This window comes from Aethalodelphis obliquidens, unplaced genomic scaffold (genome assembly GCF_003676395.1).
Source record: "Aethalodelphis obliquidens isolate GAN/ISIS:26980383/991018 unplaced genomic scaffold, ASM367639v1 scaffold36, whole genome shotgun sequence".
Classification (NCBI taxonomy): domain Eukaryota; kingdom Metazoa; phylum Chordata; class Mammalia; order Artiodactyla; family Delphinidae; genus Aethalodelphis; species Aethalodelphis obliquidens.
In genome coordinates this window covers 16,791,506-16,809,588 of record NW_020837980.1, presented here as the reverse complement: position 1 = coordinate 16,809,588, position 18,083 = coordinate 16,791,506, and the positions used below count along the sequence as shown (strand labels likewise).

The following is an 18,083-nucleotide window of genomic DNA, read 5'->3' as shown; positions in this document are numbered from 1 at the left end:
AAGCCAAAGGATAGTTAAAAAATCAATTTAAATCACAGCTGCATTTCAGCAAGCACGTGTGAAGTGCCGACTGTACTCCAGGCACTGTGCTAGGCTCTGTGGCTAGAGATGTATGAACCATAGCCCCTGCCTTTGAGGAGATCATGGTCTGAAGGGGCCTAGAAGGTCAGCAGTTCACTTCACGGTGTGGTAAGTGCTGTGGCAGAGGTAAGCACAGGGCGCTTTGGGGGGCGCAGAGGATGGGCACTGAGCATGGAGGGGATGGGGGAGGTCACAGAAGTCCTGCAAGAGGAGATGATACCTGAGAGGAATCTCAAAGCACAAGTGAAGAATGTGGGAGAGATTTCTAGGCAGTGGAATCAGCATAAGCAAAGTCATGATCAGTATCAGCAGTGAACTCATCAACCTGTGTCATTGATTACCTCCTATATGTAATGCTACGGGATGGGTTTTTTGTTTGAGTTTGTTTTTTTGCTTTGTTTTTGTTTTGGGTTTTTTTTAAGGCCTACATGGCTTCCTTCTCACTGGTTGAGACAGGTTGGTGGTGGCCTACGGCATGTCCATATGAAAATGGAGCAGATCACCCTGGAAAACTTGGAGCAATGAGAGAGGTGGCCGTGTTTGGGGAGATGGTATTTTCAGCATGCATATGGCAGAAGCATCTGGTCCTTTGGGGCAAAGGTAGTGGGTTTCTGGATTACAGTTCTTAACAGTGGTGGGGAGCAGGGTCCTGTGGTGTTTCGCTGAAACGGTTCTCTGTTGTGACAATCCAGGTTTCATTTTTGCAGACTCCTGGTTTTGTGTCCTCTAAGTCGGCTCCTCCTGCTCTTCCAGAGACGGGGGGAGCTACTGATGAACCCCTTACTTTTAAACTAGCTGGAGTAGACTCTTTTCCCTGTAGCTGAGAAACAGGGCCTTCTCACCGGGGAAGAAGTTTACAAGCAACAAGGCAGAATCAAGGCAGGACACTGTTCCTCTGGAGAAAAAGGCCTCATGGAGGGGACTGGGTGGTGGGATGTAGGACTTCTTACTCCCGTGGTAATTCCGAGTCCCGTGGCCAACTTGCTGGTCAGGATTCACAAAAGTTCTCTTCCAAGTGGAGCCTGTAAGCGTCCAAGAGCAGCCTTTGTTCGGATGTCTTCTTATCAGTCAACCCAGGGAGCCAAGGGGGAGGAGACAGAACGGGCCAGGCACGATCTGCTCTATGCCCAGCTCCTAGAAACCTCTTGGCACTACACTGTATCCATACACTGTCCACCCTTCTGGCTTTATTTAAACAAATGCATCAATATACAGAATCATTAAAGTTTAAAGTACTATACAGATCACTCCTTCAATTCTCTTGGAGTCTGATTGAAATTGAGGTCCAGAGAGGTTCAGAATAATAACTAATATGAATATAGTTCTCCTCTCTTTACAAAGCTGTCATCTATAAAAACTCCTTTGGTCTTCGCAGCAGCCCTGAGGGTTAAGCAACTGGCCCAGAAGCTCTTGGTTTAGTCTGTGGCAAAGCTGAGACTGAAATCTACATTTCTGAATGTACGGTCCTCTCTATTAGGGGCTCTGCAGACCGGTCCTGGTTTGCAATGGCAGATGGACATTGCCAAAACATCTAAGCGTGTGCTTCTGTGTTTTATAAAACACAGTATCATTCTCTGGTCACACTATCATTCTCTGCTCAGTTTGAAATGAAAAAGGATCCTTGATCACAGAATCAGAGTGAGAAATACTGCTCTATATAATGTTTGTTTCTAAGCTGAATGAGTGACTGAGTAATTTAGGATCTCTTTAGAAGTTGCAGAAGGTTCTTGTGCAATTCCCACTCTTACCAAACATCTGCCCTATCACAAACCGCAAGATTTGGTTATTTATTTCAAAAGAAATATGGAACTGGAGGCGATAAGTCATGTCTTTTGTAACAAATGTGAGTTTTGAGTCATGAGTCTGCCCAGATATTAGGACATAAACCAGGAGTGTGTCACTGGTTTCTCTGCTGTGAGCTCTATTTACACTGCGGTCAGGTTAATACATTAAACAATTGGATGGAATAATCTACCCAATGTTAAACTGCAATTATTTAAAGGTGCTAGATAAGATGTGTTTTAACTGGGACTGCATTGTATGATATATGTGTATATGTAAGCACATACACAAAATTTTATATTCTATAAAAATACAGAAAAGAAGATAATGGCATTTTTAGCAAACATGAAAACAATGTGCTATTACTGCAAATACAAAGCCTCCATGAGAATTCTAGGCTGGAAAGTCTTCTATTTCTATAATGGTTAACTTATCACCACTTAATAAAACAAGGTCATTTTCAGAACATATTATCCAACATCTGGTCTACCATCTGCTGGCTGAATAAAAATTCATGTGACTCAAGCACAAAAGGAACAATTTCCCACATCATTTCTGTTGTTTTTTTCTCATTTACAAAAACAAAGGCTATGTGATCATTTAAAAGATGCTTTTAGAAAGACACGTGTACTTCATTTGTGCAATAGGTAGTTTTCTGAAAAAAATTTGCACAAATAATTTTTTCCTTGTTTTATTAAATCTCATTTTCTATGCATGGGGAACATCTGATTTTTAAACAATTTTATTCTGAGTCTTTCAAAAACATAGGAGTCCCAATTTTTATGGAATACTATCTGTTATTTATTTTTATATTTTTTAAAATTTATTTTTATAGTCAATGTATAACATTATATGTTATAGGTGTACAATATAGTGATTCACCATTTTTAAAGGTTCTACTCCATTTATAGTTATTATAAAATATTTGCTATATTCCCTGTGTTGTACAATATATCCTTGTAGCTTATTTTATACCTAATAATTTGTACCTCTTAATTCCCTACCCCTATATTGCCCCTCCCCCTGTTATTTAGTTTTTTAAATAATCTAAGCAATTAATGCACATAGTTTAAAGAATATGAACATAATCAGTGTTTATAATGAGAAGCAAATCGCCTGACCTACACTTCTCTTCCTCTAGTACAATGTCTCTGAGGTTGTCCCTTGTTACTATTTCTGTTTTTAGGTCTTCTGAAGGTGTCAGCGTCAATCAAGCCAATCAAGCCTATACTATTGTTTCTCGTTTTATCAATCCGACATTATCTGACTTCCTGCTAGGATAAACGAAGAGTTGGCTCACCTACAATACTCTCTACCTTGTTCTCTACCTCCTTCCATTATCAATGGTATCAGCACCTCTACTGCTATAAACTTCCCTCTTAGAACTGCTTTTGCTGCATCCCATAGGTTTTGGGTTGTCGTGTTCTCGTTGTCATTTGTTTCTAGGTACTTTTTGATTTCCTCTTTGATTTCGTCAGTGATCTCTTGGTTCTTTAGTAGCGTATTGTTTAGCCTCCATGTGTTTGTGATTTTTACAGTTTTTTTTCCCTGTAATTGATTTCTAATCTCATAGCATTGTGGTCGGAAAAGATGCTTGGTGCGATTTCAATCTTCTTAAATTTACCGAGGCTTGATTTGTGACCCAAGATGTGATCTATCCTGGAGAATGTTCCGTGTGTACTTCAGAAGAAAGTGTATTCTGCTGCTTTTGTATGGAATATCCTATAAATATCAATTAAGTCTATCTGGTCTAATGTGTCATTTAAGGCTTGTGTTTTCTTATTAATTTTCTGTCTGGATGATCTATCCATTGGTGTAAGTGGAGTGTGAAAGTCTCCCACTATTACTGTGTTACTGTCAATTTCCCTTTTTATGGCTGTTAGCATCTGCCTTATGTATTGAAGTGCTCCTATGTTGAGTGCATAAATATTTACAATTGTTATATCTTCTTCTTGGATTGATCCCTTGATAATTATGTAGTGTCCTTCCTTGTGTCTTGTGACAGTCTTTATTTTAAAGTCTATTTTGTCTGATATGAGTATTGCTACTCCAGCTTTCTTTTGATTTCCATTTGCATAGAATATCTTTTTCCATCCCCATCAGTACCTCTACTGATTATCTCTGTAACTTCAAACATTTTTCATTTCCTAGTCCTTCAACCTAGGATAGAATCTCCTAAGCTAATTCTCATAGGGTCTCACTATTTCCTCCAACTTTATTCCTAGAACTGGTCAAGTATTTTGTAGAATGTCCCTCAATTTGATTTTGTCTGATGTTTCCTCATGATGAGATTGAGGTTATGCATATTAAGGAAAAATATCACATAGGTGAAGAAACCCTCTCAAGACATTGTATGAGGGGATACAGGATATTAATATGTCTTGTTACTGGTGAAGTTAGGTTTAATTATCTGGTTAAGGTGGTGTCGTAGGCTTTTCCACTTCAAATGACTACTTTCCCTTTGTAATAACAAACATTCAAGGGGAGATACTCTGAAACTATACAAACATCCTGTTTGTCCTTAAACTGTCACCCACTAATTTTAGCATTAATTGATGGATCTTGTAAAAATTAAATTGTAAAATTTAAATTGTAATTTTGTAAAATTGTAAATTAAATTGTAAAAATTATTACTCTGGTGTTCTCATAGCCATTTTCTTTTGTCCTGCATTTTTCTACACTTCTTAATTGGATTATCCTATAAGGAAGTGTTATCTCATCTCCATCATTTATTTGTATATTTAATCACATTTATTTTGGTATGGAATCATGGATATCTACTTTATTCTTTAAGTTTCATTATTTATTTTATTGCTAAATTTCTCCCAGCTTTAACCATTTGGGAGTTCTTTCAGGTTGGCTTCTGTGTCATTTTGACATGTCCCCAACTTTTGTTTGTTTGTTTTTGAGCACTTCATTACCTTCTGTCAACACAAGGTGCTCCAGGTTTATTTTGCATTTTTCCTGCCCTAGTCTTTTTTTTTTAAGGGTATTTTTCTTTTCTTGGCTGTACCACATGGCTCGTGGCATCTGTTTGCCAACTAGGGATTGAGTCCAGGCCATGGCAGTGAAAGCCTGGAATCCTAGCCACTAAGCCACCAGGGAACTCCCTCCTGCCCTAGTCTTAAAATCAGTCACTTCTGCAAGGAGCCCTCATTCCTTCTGGCAATGGTATTTAGAAGCAGCAATCTGGACACTAGTTGTGTTCATTGCTATTTGGGTGTCACGACTTCTAGGTCCTACCAGTGGGTTAGTATATAGAACACATGTACATTTATCTATATCTATCTATCTATCTATCTATTTTGTTTTAAAGTCTACTTTGATAAGAGTATTGGTACCCCAACTTCCTTTTCATTTCTATTCGTATGGAATATGTTTTTTAATTCCCTCAATTTCAGTCTGTGTTTATCTTTAGCTCTGAAGTGAGTCTCCTGTAGGCAGCATATAGACAGGTCTAATTTTTTAATCCAATCAACCACACTATGTCTTTTGATTGGAGCATATAGTCTGTCAACATTTAAAGTAATGTCGGATAGGTATATACTTATTGCCATTTTGTTACCTGTTTTCTCATTGTTTTTGTAGTTCTCCTCTGTTCTTTCCTTCTTTTAGTCTCTTCCTTTGTGGTTTGGTGACTCCTTTTGTGTTATCTTTGTGTTCCTTTCTCTCTGGTTTTTGTGTATCTATTATAGGTTTTAGATTTGTGGTTCCCGTGGACTTCATATACATTGAACTATAACTATATCTCCTAGTTTTAAAATGGTAGTCATTTACATTCATACACATTCTAATAGAGCTACATTTTTTACTCTCTTCCCCCATTTTGTGTTTTTGATATCATATTTTACATTTTCATGTTTATCCCTTAACTATTTATTGTAGTTATAGTTGATTTTATAATTTTTGTCTTTTAACCTTCATACTAGCTTATTTAAGTGGTTGATCCACAGCCTCTACTATATATTTGCCTTTACCAGTGGAATTTTTCCTTTCCTATGATTTCTTATATTTTGTTGTAGCCTTTTCTTTTTTCACTTAAAGAAGACCCTTTAACATTTCTTCTTTTTTTTTTTTTGCGGTACGCGGGCCTCTCACTGTTGTGGCCTCTCCCGTTGTGGAGCACAGGCTCCGGACACGCAGGCTCAGTGGCCATGGCTCACGGGCCCAGCCGCTCCGCGGCATGTGGGATCTTCCCGGACCGGGGCACGAACCTGTGTCCCCTGCATCGGCAGGTGGACTCTCAACCACTGCGCCACCAGGGAAGCCCCTTTAACACTTCTTTTAAGGTTGGGTTAGTACTGATGAACTCTTTTAGTTTTTGCTTTTCTGAGAAGCTCTTTATCTCTCCTATTCTGAATGATAAGCTTGAAGGTATAGTATCTTAAGTTGTAGGTTTTCCCTTTTAAAACTTTAAATATGTCATGCCACTCCCTTCTGGCCTGCAAAGTTTCTGCAGAAAAATCAGCGGTTAGCCTTATGGGGGTTACCTTATATGTGACTCTTTGTTTTTCTCTTGCTGCCTTTAAAATTCTCTTTAGCTTTTGTCATTTTAATTATGAGATGTCTTACACGGGTCTCTTTGCATTCATCTTGCTTGATGACTCTCTGTGCTTCCTGTACCTGGAAATCTATTTCCTTCCTCAGGTTCAGAGAGTTTTCAGCCACAATTTCATTAAATACACCTTCTACCCCTTGCTCTCTCTCCTCTCCTTCTGGGACCGCTATAATGCTAATGTTAGTATGATTGATGTTGTCCCAGAAGTCCCTTAAGCTATCCTTATGTATCCTCATTTTTAAAATTTGTTTTTCTTATTGTATTCTGATTGGGTGATTTCCATTATTCTGTCTTCTAGGTCACTTATGTGTTCTTCTGTATCAACTAATCTGCCGTTAATTCCTTCTAGTATATTTTTCATTTTAGTTATTGTATTCTTCAGTGATGACTGGTTCTTTTTTATATTTTCTAGTTCCTTGTCAAAATTTCCACTGTGTTCATCTATTCTTTTCCCGAGTTCAGTTAGCATTCTTATTACTAATGCTTTGAACTCTTTATCTGGTAAATTATTTATCTCTGCTTCATTTGGGTTTTTTTCTTTCTTGTTCCTTCATTTTAAACAAATTCCTTTGTCTTCTCAATTTGTTTAACTTTCTCTGTCCCCATGAAATTAGTGAAGCAGTTACTTATTGTGGTCTTGAAGGGGTGTCCTTGAACGGAGCATCCTGTACAGTTTCTGGTACCCAGTGGCTTTGGTGGGAGAGCTGGATCTGAAATGAGCATGTCTTCCCACAGGTGTGCTGGCAGCCCCACCTTGGTAGGAGGTAGGGCTGGAGCTGGAGCAGCTAGAGCCAGATGCAGGTGCAAGCTGGAGCTTCTCCTATGCTCAGTGGCTGTTATCACCCTGTCGGGAGTGGAGTTGGGACCCAAGGGGCTGAAGCAGGAGCCCTGAGGGAGTTGGGTTTCTCCCAGATGTGGTGGTAGTCTCTCCCTTGGTTTGCATCACAGCCAGGGCCTGAGGCTTTGGGGCTGCACTTTTGTGCTGGCTTCACTTTTTCCCTGGTATGTGTGACTTGGTTAGAGGCTGGGTCAGGGCCAGTGAGGCTGTTGCCACACTACTCAGCTGGTTTCGCTCCCGCTGGTTTCGGTGGTCTCCCACCTGGAGCTAGTTCCCCTCCTCCCAAGTGTGGGCAGGAATGTGCGTGCTGGCAATGGCTGCCTCAGCTTTGGTCAGAGGCAGAGCCAGGCCAGGGTTTGAGCTGGCTCCGTTCCCCCTAAGTCTGTGTACTCTCATTGGCAATGGTAGCCTCCACCCTAGTGTTGATTGACGCTAAGATTCTCTCTTGCCCCCTCATCTGCTCCTTCTGAGCTTGGAGCTCCCCCAGAACCCTTCCTACCTTTTCCATCAGTCCTCTTCTACAATTGCTTTGGGCTACTATTCTCTCTTTTAGTCTGATCCCATCTGTTTTCTGTCTTTCAGAATTGCCTCATAATTTCCGGTTCACCAAGGATATTCTTTCCTGTTTCCCAATTCTTTGTAGAAGTAATTTTCTGTCATTCTGGGGGTTTGAGGTGGGAGTGGGTGATTAAAACTAATGCCAAGTGTGCAATTATAATCTAGTCTCATTACTGATCACTGGAGTTGGAATCTCAGTGTATTATTTTCCACATCTAAATTCTCCTTTGGGAGACTGGCTACATAAATTATCTTGGGCAAATATTAAACCTGACTCTAATTATCTTCTGGGTCTAACTACCAAATTCCAGGAAATATGGAAAATATAAGAACAAATTAAACATAACCATGAATATTCAATCAGCTAAATTCATTGAGGAACTATGTTGGAAAAATGACTCAATTTCTTCCACAAATAAATGTCATAGAAAAAAAGTGTGTATGGGTGAAATGGTATAGGTTAAAAGAGACTAGAGTGATGTTTCAGGCATGTGTAAACATATAGACCTTTATGGATCCTGACTTGAAAAAACTAATGTAAAATATTTTTTTGAAACAGCTAGGGAGATTTTAAATAAAATGAACCTGTTATTAGTTGATATTAAGAAATTTTCATTAATTTCATTTGCTATGATAATGGTATTTTAGTTATGATTTTTAAAAAATCCTTATCTGCTAGAGCAAGGGTAAGCAAACAATAGCTGCAAATAAAAATAAACTTTTATTGGAACACATCCTGCCCATGGCCTTGCATACTGTCTATGGCGACTTTCGTGCTACAACAGCAGAGGTGAGTAGTTGCAACAGAGAGAGGGTTGCCTGCCAAGTGTGAACTATTTACTGCTTGGCCCTTTACATAAACTGTTTGTCAACTGGTTAAGGGGGGAGAGGGATAAGTTAGGAGTTTGGGATTAACAGATACACACTACTATATATAAAATAGATAAACGACAAGGACCTATAGCACAGGGAACTATATTTAATATCTTGTAATAACCTATAATGGAAAAGATCTGAAAAAGAATATATATATATATGTTTATATACATATATATGTATATATAAAACTGAATCACTTTGCTGTATACCTGAAACACATTTTCTATAACTATACTTCAATAAAAAAATTTTTTAAAAGATATATTGAGGTATTTATAGGTGAAAGACAGGATATTTGGAAGTTCTTTTAAAACAATCTGGTAAAACAAACAAAGATGGTAGAAGATAGATGCAACAAGATTGGGAAAATATTGGTAATTCTTGAAACTGATGATGACTCGATGGGGATTCATAAGCTATTCTCTCTACTTTTGTGTACATTTGCAAAATTCTATAATCAATTATTGGAAAAAAAATCATCTTAAGTACGCTTATTGCACATGAAAGTCCTGTGTTTGAAATGCTTTAGTTCTGACTAATTAAGCAAGTAGAGAGAGGGGGGAAAAGTTGAAGGTAGAGGTTATATGTTGAAAATCTACTATATGAACCACTGTACTAGGTTCTTGACAAATTTCATTAAAAAAATCCTTATAACAACTCCTTGAGGTGGATATTATGATTAATGATTTATTAATGAAACAGAGGCTTGGAGACATTAATTAATTTACAGCTAGAAAAGAGCAGAGAAGGAATTTGGCCGGCACTATTCTTAGTCACTGTCATCACTGGTGTTATACATCCACACTGTTAAGTGGTCAAGCCGAGGCCACACATCTGTTTAAAGGTCAAGAAATATTTCACAACCATGTAGAGTCTATAATAGAATACAAACACGGGAGCCTTCAACTGAGAAGTTTGTCATCAATGCCCTGTGAGCATTAAAAACAATTTTCTGGTCGACCTTAGAGTTGCTAAGTTTGCCTGTTGTCAAGGATGCTGCTTGGTCCCCACACCCACTTATCTCTTTCCATTTCTCTCTCTCCTATAAGATTCAAGGTTTGGCAGAGACTGTATGTCTCTACCGCCTACATTAAGCCCAGTCCCTGGAATAAAAGGAGAAGGTCAAATGTGTTTCCTGAATGAATGAATGACCAAGAACTTCCATGCCACGACCTCATCCCTGTGTATAGTCTCCTTGTGCTGGACACAGAGGCACAGACAGATTATAAACCTCCAGATTCCAAGGAAGGACTCTTGCTGCATATTACGTGTTCAACCTATATATCAGGAGATAATTTATTACTTTTTTTTTTTTGCGGTACACGGGCCTCTCACTGTCGTGGCCTCTACCGTTGCGGAGCACAGGCTCCGGACGCGCAGGCTCAGCGGCCATGGCTCACGGGCGCAGCCGCTCCGCAGCGTGTGGGATCCTCCCGGACCGGGGCACGAACCTGTGTCCCCTGCATTGGCAGGTGGACTCTCAACCACTGCGCCACCAGGGAAGCCCTATTACTTTTTTTTTTTATTTTTTTTTTAGCCCTATTACTTTTTGATTGTCTGCTTTTCCAGGTGATGGAGAAGACATAACCTGTTTCTTAATCTCTGGGGTGGCTTTTGTGGCAGAGGCCTGGGGAGGCATGATGTGGTTAGAGCAGTTGTTTTAGTGGTTTAGTGCCAGGGTGTTACATGCTTGTTCTTGCCCTTGCTGATACTAGTCTACTCAACCTGACTTTTGTCCTTTCCCCAGAGATTTCAAGCAGACGAGTCATGCTGGAGTGCCATTAGAAGGGGCAAGAGCTTGCTGCTGGATGTGAAAGGGGGTTTGAAGAGTTTGAAGTAATGTGTCTTTACAGGTAAACAGGATTTGAATTTAGCCCAGCTCCTATGGTAGAGGCCTAGACACAAAATTACCACATGCACACAGGTAATGATAAACGTCAAGGTTCGTATCCCTGAGCAATGATGCTAGCTTTGCCCTCCTTCAGTGCAGGGGAATTAAGTCAGTTTTTTAGTGAGTGCAAGGCGATGGATGGTGCATTCCAGGAAAAATGGGTGGAAAAGATGGAAACACATCCACAGACCCAGGAAACACTTAACTTTTATTCCTACCTCATATACTGCATATTTTCTGCAAAAATTATGAGTTAAATATAATTTAATGGAGGCAAAGTACTTAAAATATAATTGCGACAATTAAAAAAAGAATCCTATCACGAATACAGAAGGAAAAAGAGCCAGTAAACAAAACAAAAATAGGCGAAATAAGAACAAAATCTCCTCAACTTCGAGATGGTACATTCATTCCTCTTCTTTCCCAGGTCGAAGCTCCCTGGGGTAACTGTTGAGATTAGGCCCCAGAGTAAAAGGTAATTATCGCACTGAGCGCACACATCTGATTCACAGAAGCAAGTCTACGTTCCAGACAGGGCAGCCGAGGCTGAAGAGGTTGCATCTAAGTCTTCTTCCGTTCCACTGAGGTGTCAGGGAAATGGAAGCTTCAGGACACCTGCCCAAGTGCAGCTGGGCTGTTTGCCCGAGCCCTTAGACTTCACTGAGGTTTAAAAATGGGTGCTCTCCTTGTCTGTCGTGTTCAGCTGCAAGTATTCCAGGGTGCCCTTCTTGTAGCTGGCTACCCGGGTTGGTTTTCTGTTCCTTATCCCTGAGGCCTGTCTTTTCTGTAAAGAGCTGGCGATCATGTCTACAAACTCGGCTTGCAATCGCTGTTGGCTTTCCCTGGAGAGAGAGTGCGGAGGGAAAACGGATCTTCTCAGCAATTCATACAGACTATCCCTCAGCTCCAGAACCGCCAGTTCCATTCACTGAATACTTGTTGAACACCTGTTCTGGGCTGAACACAGGAAGTCCAGAGCACACAAAATGATCCTTGCCTTCCCTTGATGAGCTTAAAGATCTGTCATCCCTGCTCTGTGTAGTTGTAGGAAAAGCAGAATATATTTCGAGCAGGAAATTATTGATATATTTCAATTTCAAAGTGAAACAACATGCTGCGGAATTCGGAGGCACGGTTAGGTTTACACATACCTCTGCAGGGAGGGGAAAGGAAGCCAGGAGGGTGCTAGGCCCCTGCCACCACGAAACTCTGAAAACACATTGGTCCCACACCTTCCTAGGAGTGTGGCTTGTCGGGGGAGGGCTCACAACAGGTGGAGGGTTTCAAGAGTTTAGAAGGGACCTGGGGTGCTCTTAATAAGGGGCCAGGTCCCCCGTGACCCAGGGACGATCTGGGTTGACTTGGCATCTCTACGGTCTTCCCCATGTGTCTGGGTCCTGCGTCTAGGAGTCTGCAAAACAGGGTTTCTCCACCACAGCAAAAGCCATTCCAATGGCCACAGTGACTGATCGCAGTGGCCAAGGTGCAACTGGAAGACCATTTGAGTCATCTTTAGGGGAACCTGAAACCGGTTACTTGGACCTGAAACCTGTCTTCCTCATCTCACGGGGAACACACGCTCCATGTGAAGACTCAGACCCGCAGTCCTGGAGCTGGGGGCGTTCCTGTTTCATCGGGTGACGGCAGAGCACTGCAGGCACGGGAGGCAATGCAGTACAGTGTGCTCCACTGCTCTACTTTTGTTACGACCAGAGGGGCAGGGAGGGAGCCCTAAACTGTCCTCTGGTCTCCTGAGCAGACCTGAAACCCTCTAGCAGTCAGAGAAGGGAGGTTTCCAAGCTTTTTCATGTGTGTAGTCTCTCACCTTGTATTCATTGCATCACTGCCACTGGCAAAGCACTCGACCACAGTTAAACCGGCTGCACGTAGCACAACTTACAAAGCCAAGACCTCCCCTCCCCCACCCCTCCCCATCACAGCCCCAGGCAGCTTACGCGGTTGGAGGGGTTGGCAGGTTGTACTCCTGGTCCTTCCCCCCGGTCAGCCAGTAGGTGGTCTCAGTTCCTCTTCCCTAGAGAGAAGAGAAAGGTGTGTACCATGGAGACCAAGACAGTCGACTCTAGCCCACTGTTCTGACAAGTATCTGTTTCCAAAAGACATTTCACCTCTGAGTTTCTCATCAGCGCCTATATTTTAGGACAGCACCTGTTCCTGATATGATTTGCATTATCTGTACACCGATCTTTATGTCTAAGTGCCTGTTAAAAAATAAGTCTCTCATCCACCAGACGTGTTTTTTCAAAGTAGAATTTTCTTTTTTCCCAAAAGATATTTCAAAATATCACCACAGCAACAGCACAAGAGCTCTAAATGAAGAAGGAAGAACATTCCTCTGCAATCCTGCTACGCCAACGAATCCAACTGGTTTCTGTTGTCTACGTTTTATTCCGGCCCTTTTTGTCCCAAAACTTTGCCACGAAACTTGTGCCACAGTTTCCCCACATTAAGTGTGTAAATTATAAACGCATGTGCATCGTAATAAACATTCACTAAGTACCACTGGCTGGGCCCATCTGGAGGCTATAAAATAAAGGGAAACACAGGCAATTCTGGTTTTGCTAGAGCTTGTATTTGAAAAGGAGACTGGATGTTTATTTATTTTTTTTTTGCGGTATGTGGGCCTCTCACTGTTGTGGCCTCTCCCATTGCGGAGCACAGGCTCCGGACGTGCAGGCTCAGCGGCCATGGTTCACGGGCCCAGCCGCTCTGCGGCATGTGGGATCTTCCCGGACCGGGGCACGAATCCGTGTCCGCTGCATCGGCAGGCGGACTCTCAACCTCTGCGCCACCAGGGAAGCCCGGATGTTTATATTTTTAAAAATCACTCATTCAAAACAATTGTGGTTTGGGGCTCTGTTTGGACTGTAATAATCCTTAGACCACTTCTGTTTTGGGGGGAACACCCTGCAGAAAATGTATTTACGGAGAATTAAAAAAGCAAGTGTGATGTTTGGACACAACTACCTGAAAGGAGGCTCTCCCAGTTGTCACAGAGTAGAGGCCAGCGGCCCTATGACTAGTAGAGGCAGGTGGTCTTGGCCGATCATTGGCTTCAGACCGACTGTGAGTGCGGTTGCCTTCAACTAGCAGCCGGTGGGCCACCTGGAGACGCGCGGAGGCTCTCGAGGGCTGCTGTTCTAAATGTGCGGGGCAGCGTGGCACATCTGAAACGGGGATTCTTCCATCTCCCTGCGCATCACAGTCACATAGAGTACGTGTTTCAAGCACAGATTTCTGATCTACACCCAAGGAGGGTCTGACTCAGCAGGCCCGTGGGGGGAGTCCAGGCATCCGCATTGTAACAAGTGCCCGGACGATGCTGAGGCAGAATGTGGAGCCACACCTTGAGGTTCACTGGTCCAGAAGCTCAGAAAAGTACAGCAAGAAAGGTGGCCTTAGGGAGTAGCAGCGTCTTGCAGTAAAAGCGAGGACATAAGTGGGGAGAGGGGGGCTTTGACTAAAGTAGTCCTGCAATAGACTTAGCTCTTGGGAGTGGAGGGGGAACTGGGGACAAACCCGGATACAGGTGAAAGAAATGGTGGCAGCATTTTATAACGTAGTGGCCATAGTTCAAAACATCAGGAGGGGTCTTTGGAGTAAAGGGATGTTCTGAGTTTATAGTCTTCGGTGGTAGCTTCTCCTACAGGGGAGGGTGGGTGATCATTGCGGGGAGAGCAGGAAAGCGCCCTTCATTCTCATGCTCATCAATATACTGATCATTGGATGTCCAGTCTCAAAGGAGGCATCCCCCAGGTGCTGGTGAGAGCTTTCCTCTGGGTGCTGTCTCCGTGGACTCCTTACCTTTAAGTACGTCTCCCCTCTCACTTCATACAGGAACTGGCACTCCGTTCTCTTCAGGATGGATATCGTGGAGCCGCTCACATGAATTCTCAAGGCTGGAAATGCGAAACAGATCAATGAAAATCTCACCCGTTTTGAGAGCTATTATGTGGCACCATTGGTTTCCCCTTGAGCCAGAATATTTATTACAGGGGCTCTTGGCAGCTTAGATACTGCAGTAAAAATACTAAAAAATATCATCAGTGAGATAAGAACTATTATCGCACATGGGAAGAGAGAGGGTCCTGAGTGAGGGGGCTCCTTAGGTTGGCCCCGTAAATTCTCATCCCAGCTCAGAGTGGGAACCCCTGGGCCTGGCTTTGGATTTAGCCTGTGGTGCTGAGCTTAAAAGGTGGAATTTGCTCTGGTGTCTCCATATAGACATTCCAATAAGTAGCTGAAGTGTTGGCGGCAAGGTGAAGATTCTGGAGAGAGTTATAGAGCCTTGATTTTCTCGTATTTTACTCTTCCCGGGTAACGGTTATCCTTCTAACAAACAAGTGGTGAGGGCAATCTCGTTCACTGATTGATTACTATATAACACCTTCCCACTCTGGGTGCCACAGACAGTAACAACAGTATAAGAATAATGAAAACCCCATATTGCCTGCCTACCATGTACCAGAGGGCTGCTCAATGCTTAAAACACATCACTTCAACTCCTTCCAGAAACACTTCCAGCAAGGTTGGAATCCCATCCTCAATTTGTATCTTCAACTTTCTGATGCCTAGAAAGATGAGGTAACTTCCTCCCAAGCTTACACAGACAGTGACTTGTATAGTTATGATTTTAACCCGTCTGTTTGGCCCCAACCTTATTATTTCCTTTACACCGTGATTTTCTAGTTCAAACCAGTATCAGGTTGTCAGTAGACTGCCAAAATACCATACTACCACCAGTGTTTTGTAAGCCCGCACACACATTACCAATGCTTTCTTTCTCTCTTGTATATATTTCTGATATTATCATAGTCATAGGTATTTATTGAGCATTTACTAGATGTAACACACACTGCCTCTACCTTGCCAGAAAAACGCAATATAAGCTTTTGCATATAACAAATACTTATCATTTTCTTTATTAAAACCAATTCCAAGGAAAACCAAATAAAAGAGGAATAGGAAAGTGAACCAGGGTATATACTCTGTATCTAACCCACTGAATTTCTATTCAGTTTAAGAGAAATCCTGCGTGCAGGAACGAAGACCTGACGTAGCCAAAAATAAATTAAAAAAAAGTAAACCTAAAAAAAAATTTAGCCCTGGAATGCATACCATGTCCTTCGTTTTTCCTTATTAAAGGCTCAATCCAGCACTTTGTAAGGCTATGTACATCAGGCAAAGTTCAGTGTGCATAGGAGCTTGACATCAGCTGCCTCAATTTATAGCTGTGGTAGTTTGTTCACAGGGGTATCAAATTTGAAGTCTGTAGGAAACAGATCTGGGGCCCGAGGACAGATTAGTCTGTAGGACTGTCTGACTGTAACATCAGCAACACCAGTAATATCTCCAATTTCTTTTTGGGTCCTTTTCTCAGCTGATGCCTGTGAGGCCATGTAAATGGTGGCTGCTGCCACAGATATCAGGCTCCTTCCAGGAACCAAGTCCAACGCCACAGCTTTACGGGCTATATGTGTAACTACCATCGTACTTTAAATGTCCTAGGAACTCCTTCCTGTCTGCAGGCAATATAGAGACAAGCAGAAGCTATGGCATCATTAGCCCTTCCCTTCAGGCTCTTCTGTTCATACCCTTGCCTGAATAGATTCCTGTTAAACGGAATTTCTGTTTAACTTACATGGATCTATGCTAAATTTCATGGCTATTCCAGGTAGAGCATGCCTGAATGCATTGAAAATGAACCCAAATTAATGATAACAGTCTAAAACTGAGTCAAAAAGGAAGAATAAAACAGTTATCAGTAGGGCTTCCCTGGTGGCACAGTGGTTGAGAGTCCACCTGCCGATGCAGGGGACACGGGTTCGTGCCCTGGTCCGGGAAGATCCCACATGCCGCGGAGCGGCGGGGACCGTGAGCCATGGCCGCTGAGCCTGCGTGTCCGGAGCCTGTGCTCCGCAATGGGAGAGGCCACAGCAGTGAGAGGGCCGCGTACCGCAAAAAAAAAAAAAAAAAAAAAAAAAAAGTTATCAGTAAACGGCCATTTGTAGCAAGGACCGGATTGACCCAGGCTCACGGCCAGTCAGTGTGAAGAGTCATTCTTCATCTCACTGGCACTTATTCTGCATTTTATCCTACAATTCCCCTCTGCTGGAAGACAGAATCTCTCTCCTCTAAAAAAAGCAGTCTCCCTTCTTACGGAGGCCAGTGGATTCCATCCGCGAGGCTGTGTTGACTGTATCTCCGAACAGGCAATAACGGGGCATCTTGATGCCCACAACTCCGGCAGCACAGGGACCTGAGAGGGACAGAAAGCAAGAGGTGGAGGCAAAAGAAGTCACACAGTGGAGTGGGGGGGGGGGGGGGCAGGCCTCTTCTCAGCGTCACGATGCGCGATACCTCATTTCATGGAGAAGCGGTTCAAGGTGGGAAATGCGACCTGTGACTTTTGCTTTAAGTCAATGTATTCACTGGGGGAGCACCATTATTCAAATCACGCTTTCAGAAAGTATTTTGCTCTAGCACAGAGAAGCGCATTGGCAAGAAACAAGGCATCCAGAGATCCAGGCTGCAGAGGTGTAAAGTGCTCCTTGAGATTATATATATATGTGTGTGTGTGTGTGTGTGTATATATATATATATATGTGTATATATATGTCTATATATATGTGTATATATATATACACACACATATATAAAGATTTATTTATTATTTATTTATTTATTTAATTTATTTTCGGCCACACTGGGTCTTAGTTGTGGCACACGGGATCTTTTGTCGCAGCACGTGGGCTTCTCTCTAGTTGTGGCGTGTGGGTTCTCTCTCTAGTTGTAGCGCGTGGGCTCCAGAGCGCCTGGGCTCTGTAGTTTGCAGCACGCGGGCTCTCTAGTTGAGGTGCGTGAGCTCAGCAGGCTTAGCTGCCCCGCAGCATGTGGGATCTTAGTTCCCTGACCAGGGATGGAACCCGCGTCCCCTGCATTGTTAAGGTGGATTCTTTACCACTGGACCACCAGGGAAGTCCCCCTCTTTAATATATTAAATAGAAGGTTCTCAGGAAGGATGAAGACTATCCCACTGCTTGCTTCCTCTTCCAGCCACACAGCCCGGAGCTCTGAACTGCTGGAGGGCACAGTACACTCGAAGGCTCAGTGGCCCAAGTTTGTTTTATTTTATTTTTATTTAAGTCAGAGTAGCCTTTTTGGCATTGGTGGCCTGATGATGGAAGACCCAGAAGACAAGGACTTGGCATCTTCTTCCCTGAGCATTTCATGCACCATGTGAATACAGAATGGGGAGCCTGTCGCACAAGGATACTCCAAAAAGAAGAATAAAAGCCAAGGCAAGGCGATGCACAGTGGCATATCAGGTAGGAAAGAAGGGTTTGCTCACGCAAGCATTTGTGTGGAATGATGGAATGCAAGGAGTTAAAATTTTCGAAGTTAAAGATTAACTCAGAAACTGCAAAATCGGGTTTTGGGTAGAGGTAACTATTGATTTTATGGTTGGCTGATTGGGT

The 18,083-nt window shown here is 42.5% G+C and overlaps 1 protein-coding gene across 5 annotated transcripts in view; it reads right to left on the bottom strand.

Moving 5' to 3' along the window:
* GUCY2C (guanylate cyclase 2C) overlaps nucleotides 1-18,083 on the bottom strand; it is a 114,748-nt gene that overhangs the window by 25,747 nt on the left and 70,918 nt on the right. For 3 of the 5 annotated variants that reach the window (XM_027129542.1, XM_027129545.1, XM_027129544.1), the window contains exons 24-26: nucleotides 16,766-16,864; nucleotides 14,410-14,504; nucleotides 12,543-12,619 (exon numbers count right to left, since the gene is read on the bottom strand). In XM_027129542.1, the coding sequence (XP_026985343.1) occupies nucleotides 12,543-12,619; nucleotides 14,410-14,504; nucleotides 16,766-16,864 (271 nt within the window). Of the gene's footprint in view, nucleotides 1-10,776; nucleotides 11,430-12,542; nucleotides 12,620-14,409; nucleotides 14,505-16,765; nucleotides 16,865-18,083 lie in introns of those variants that run through there. The other 2 variants (XM_027129541.1, XM_027129546.1) reach the window with 1 other exon arrangement.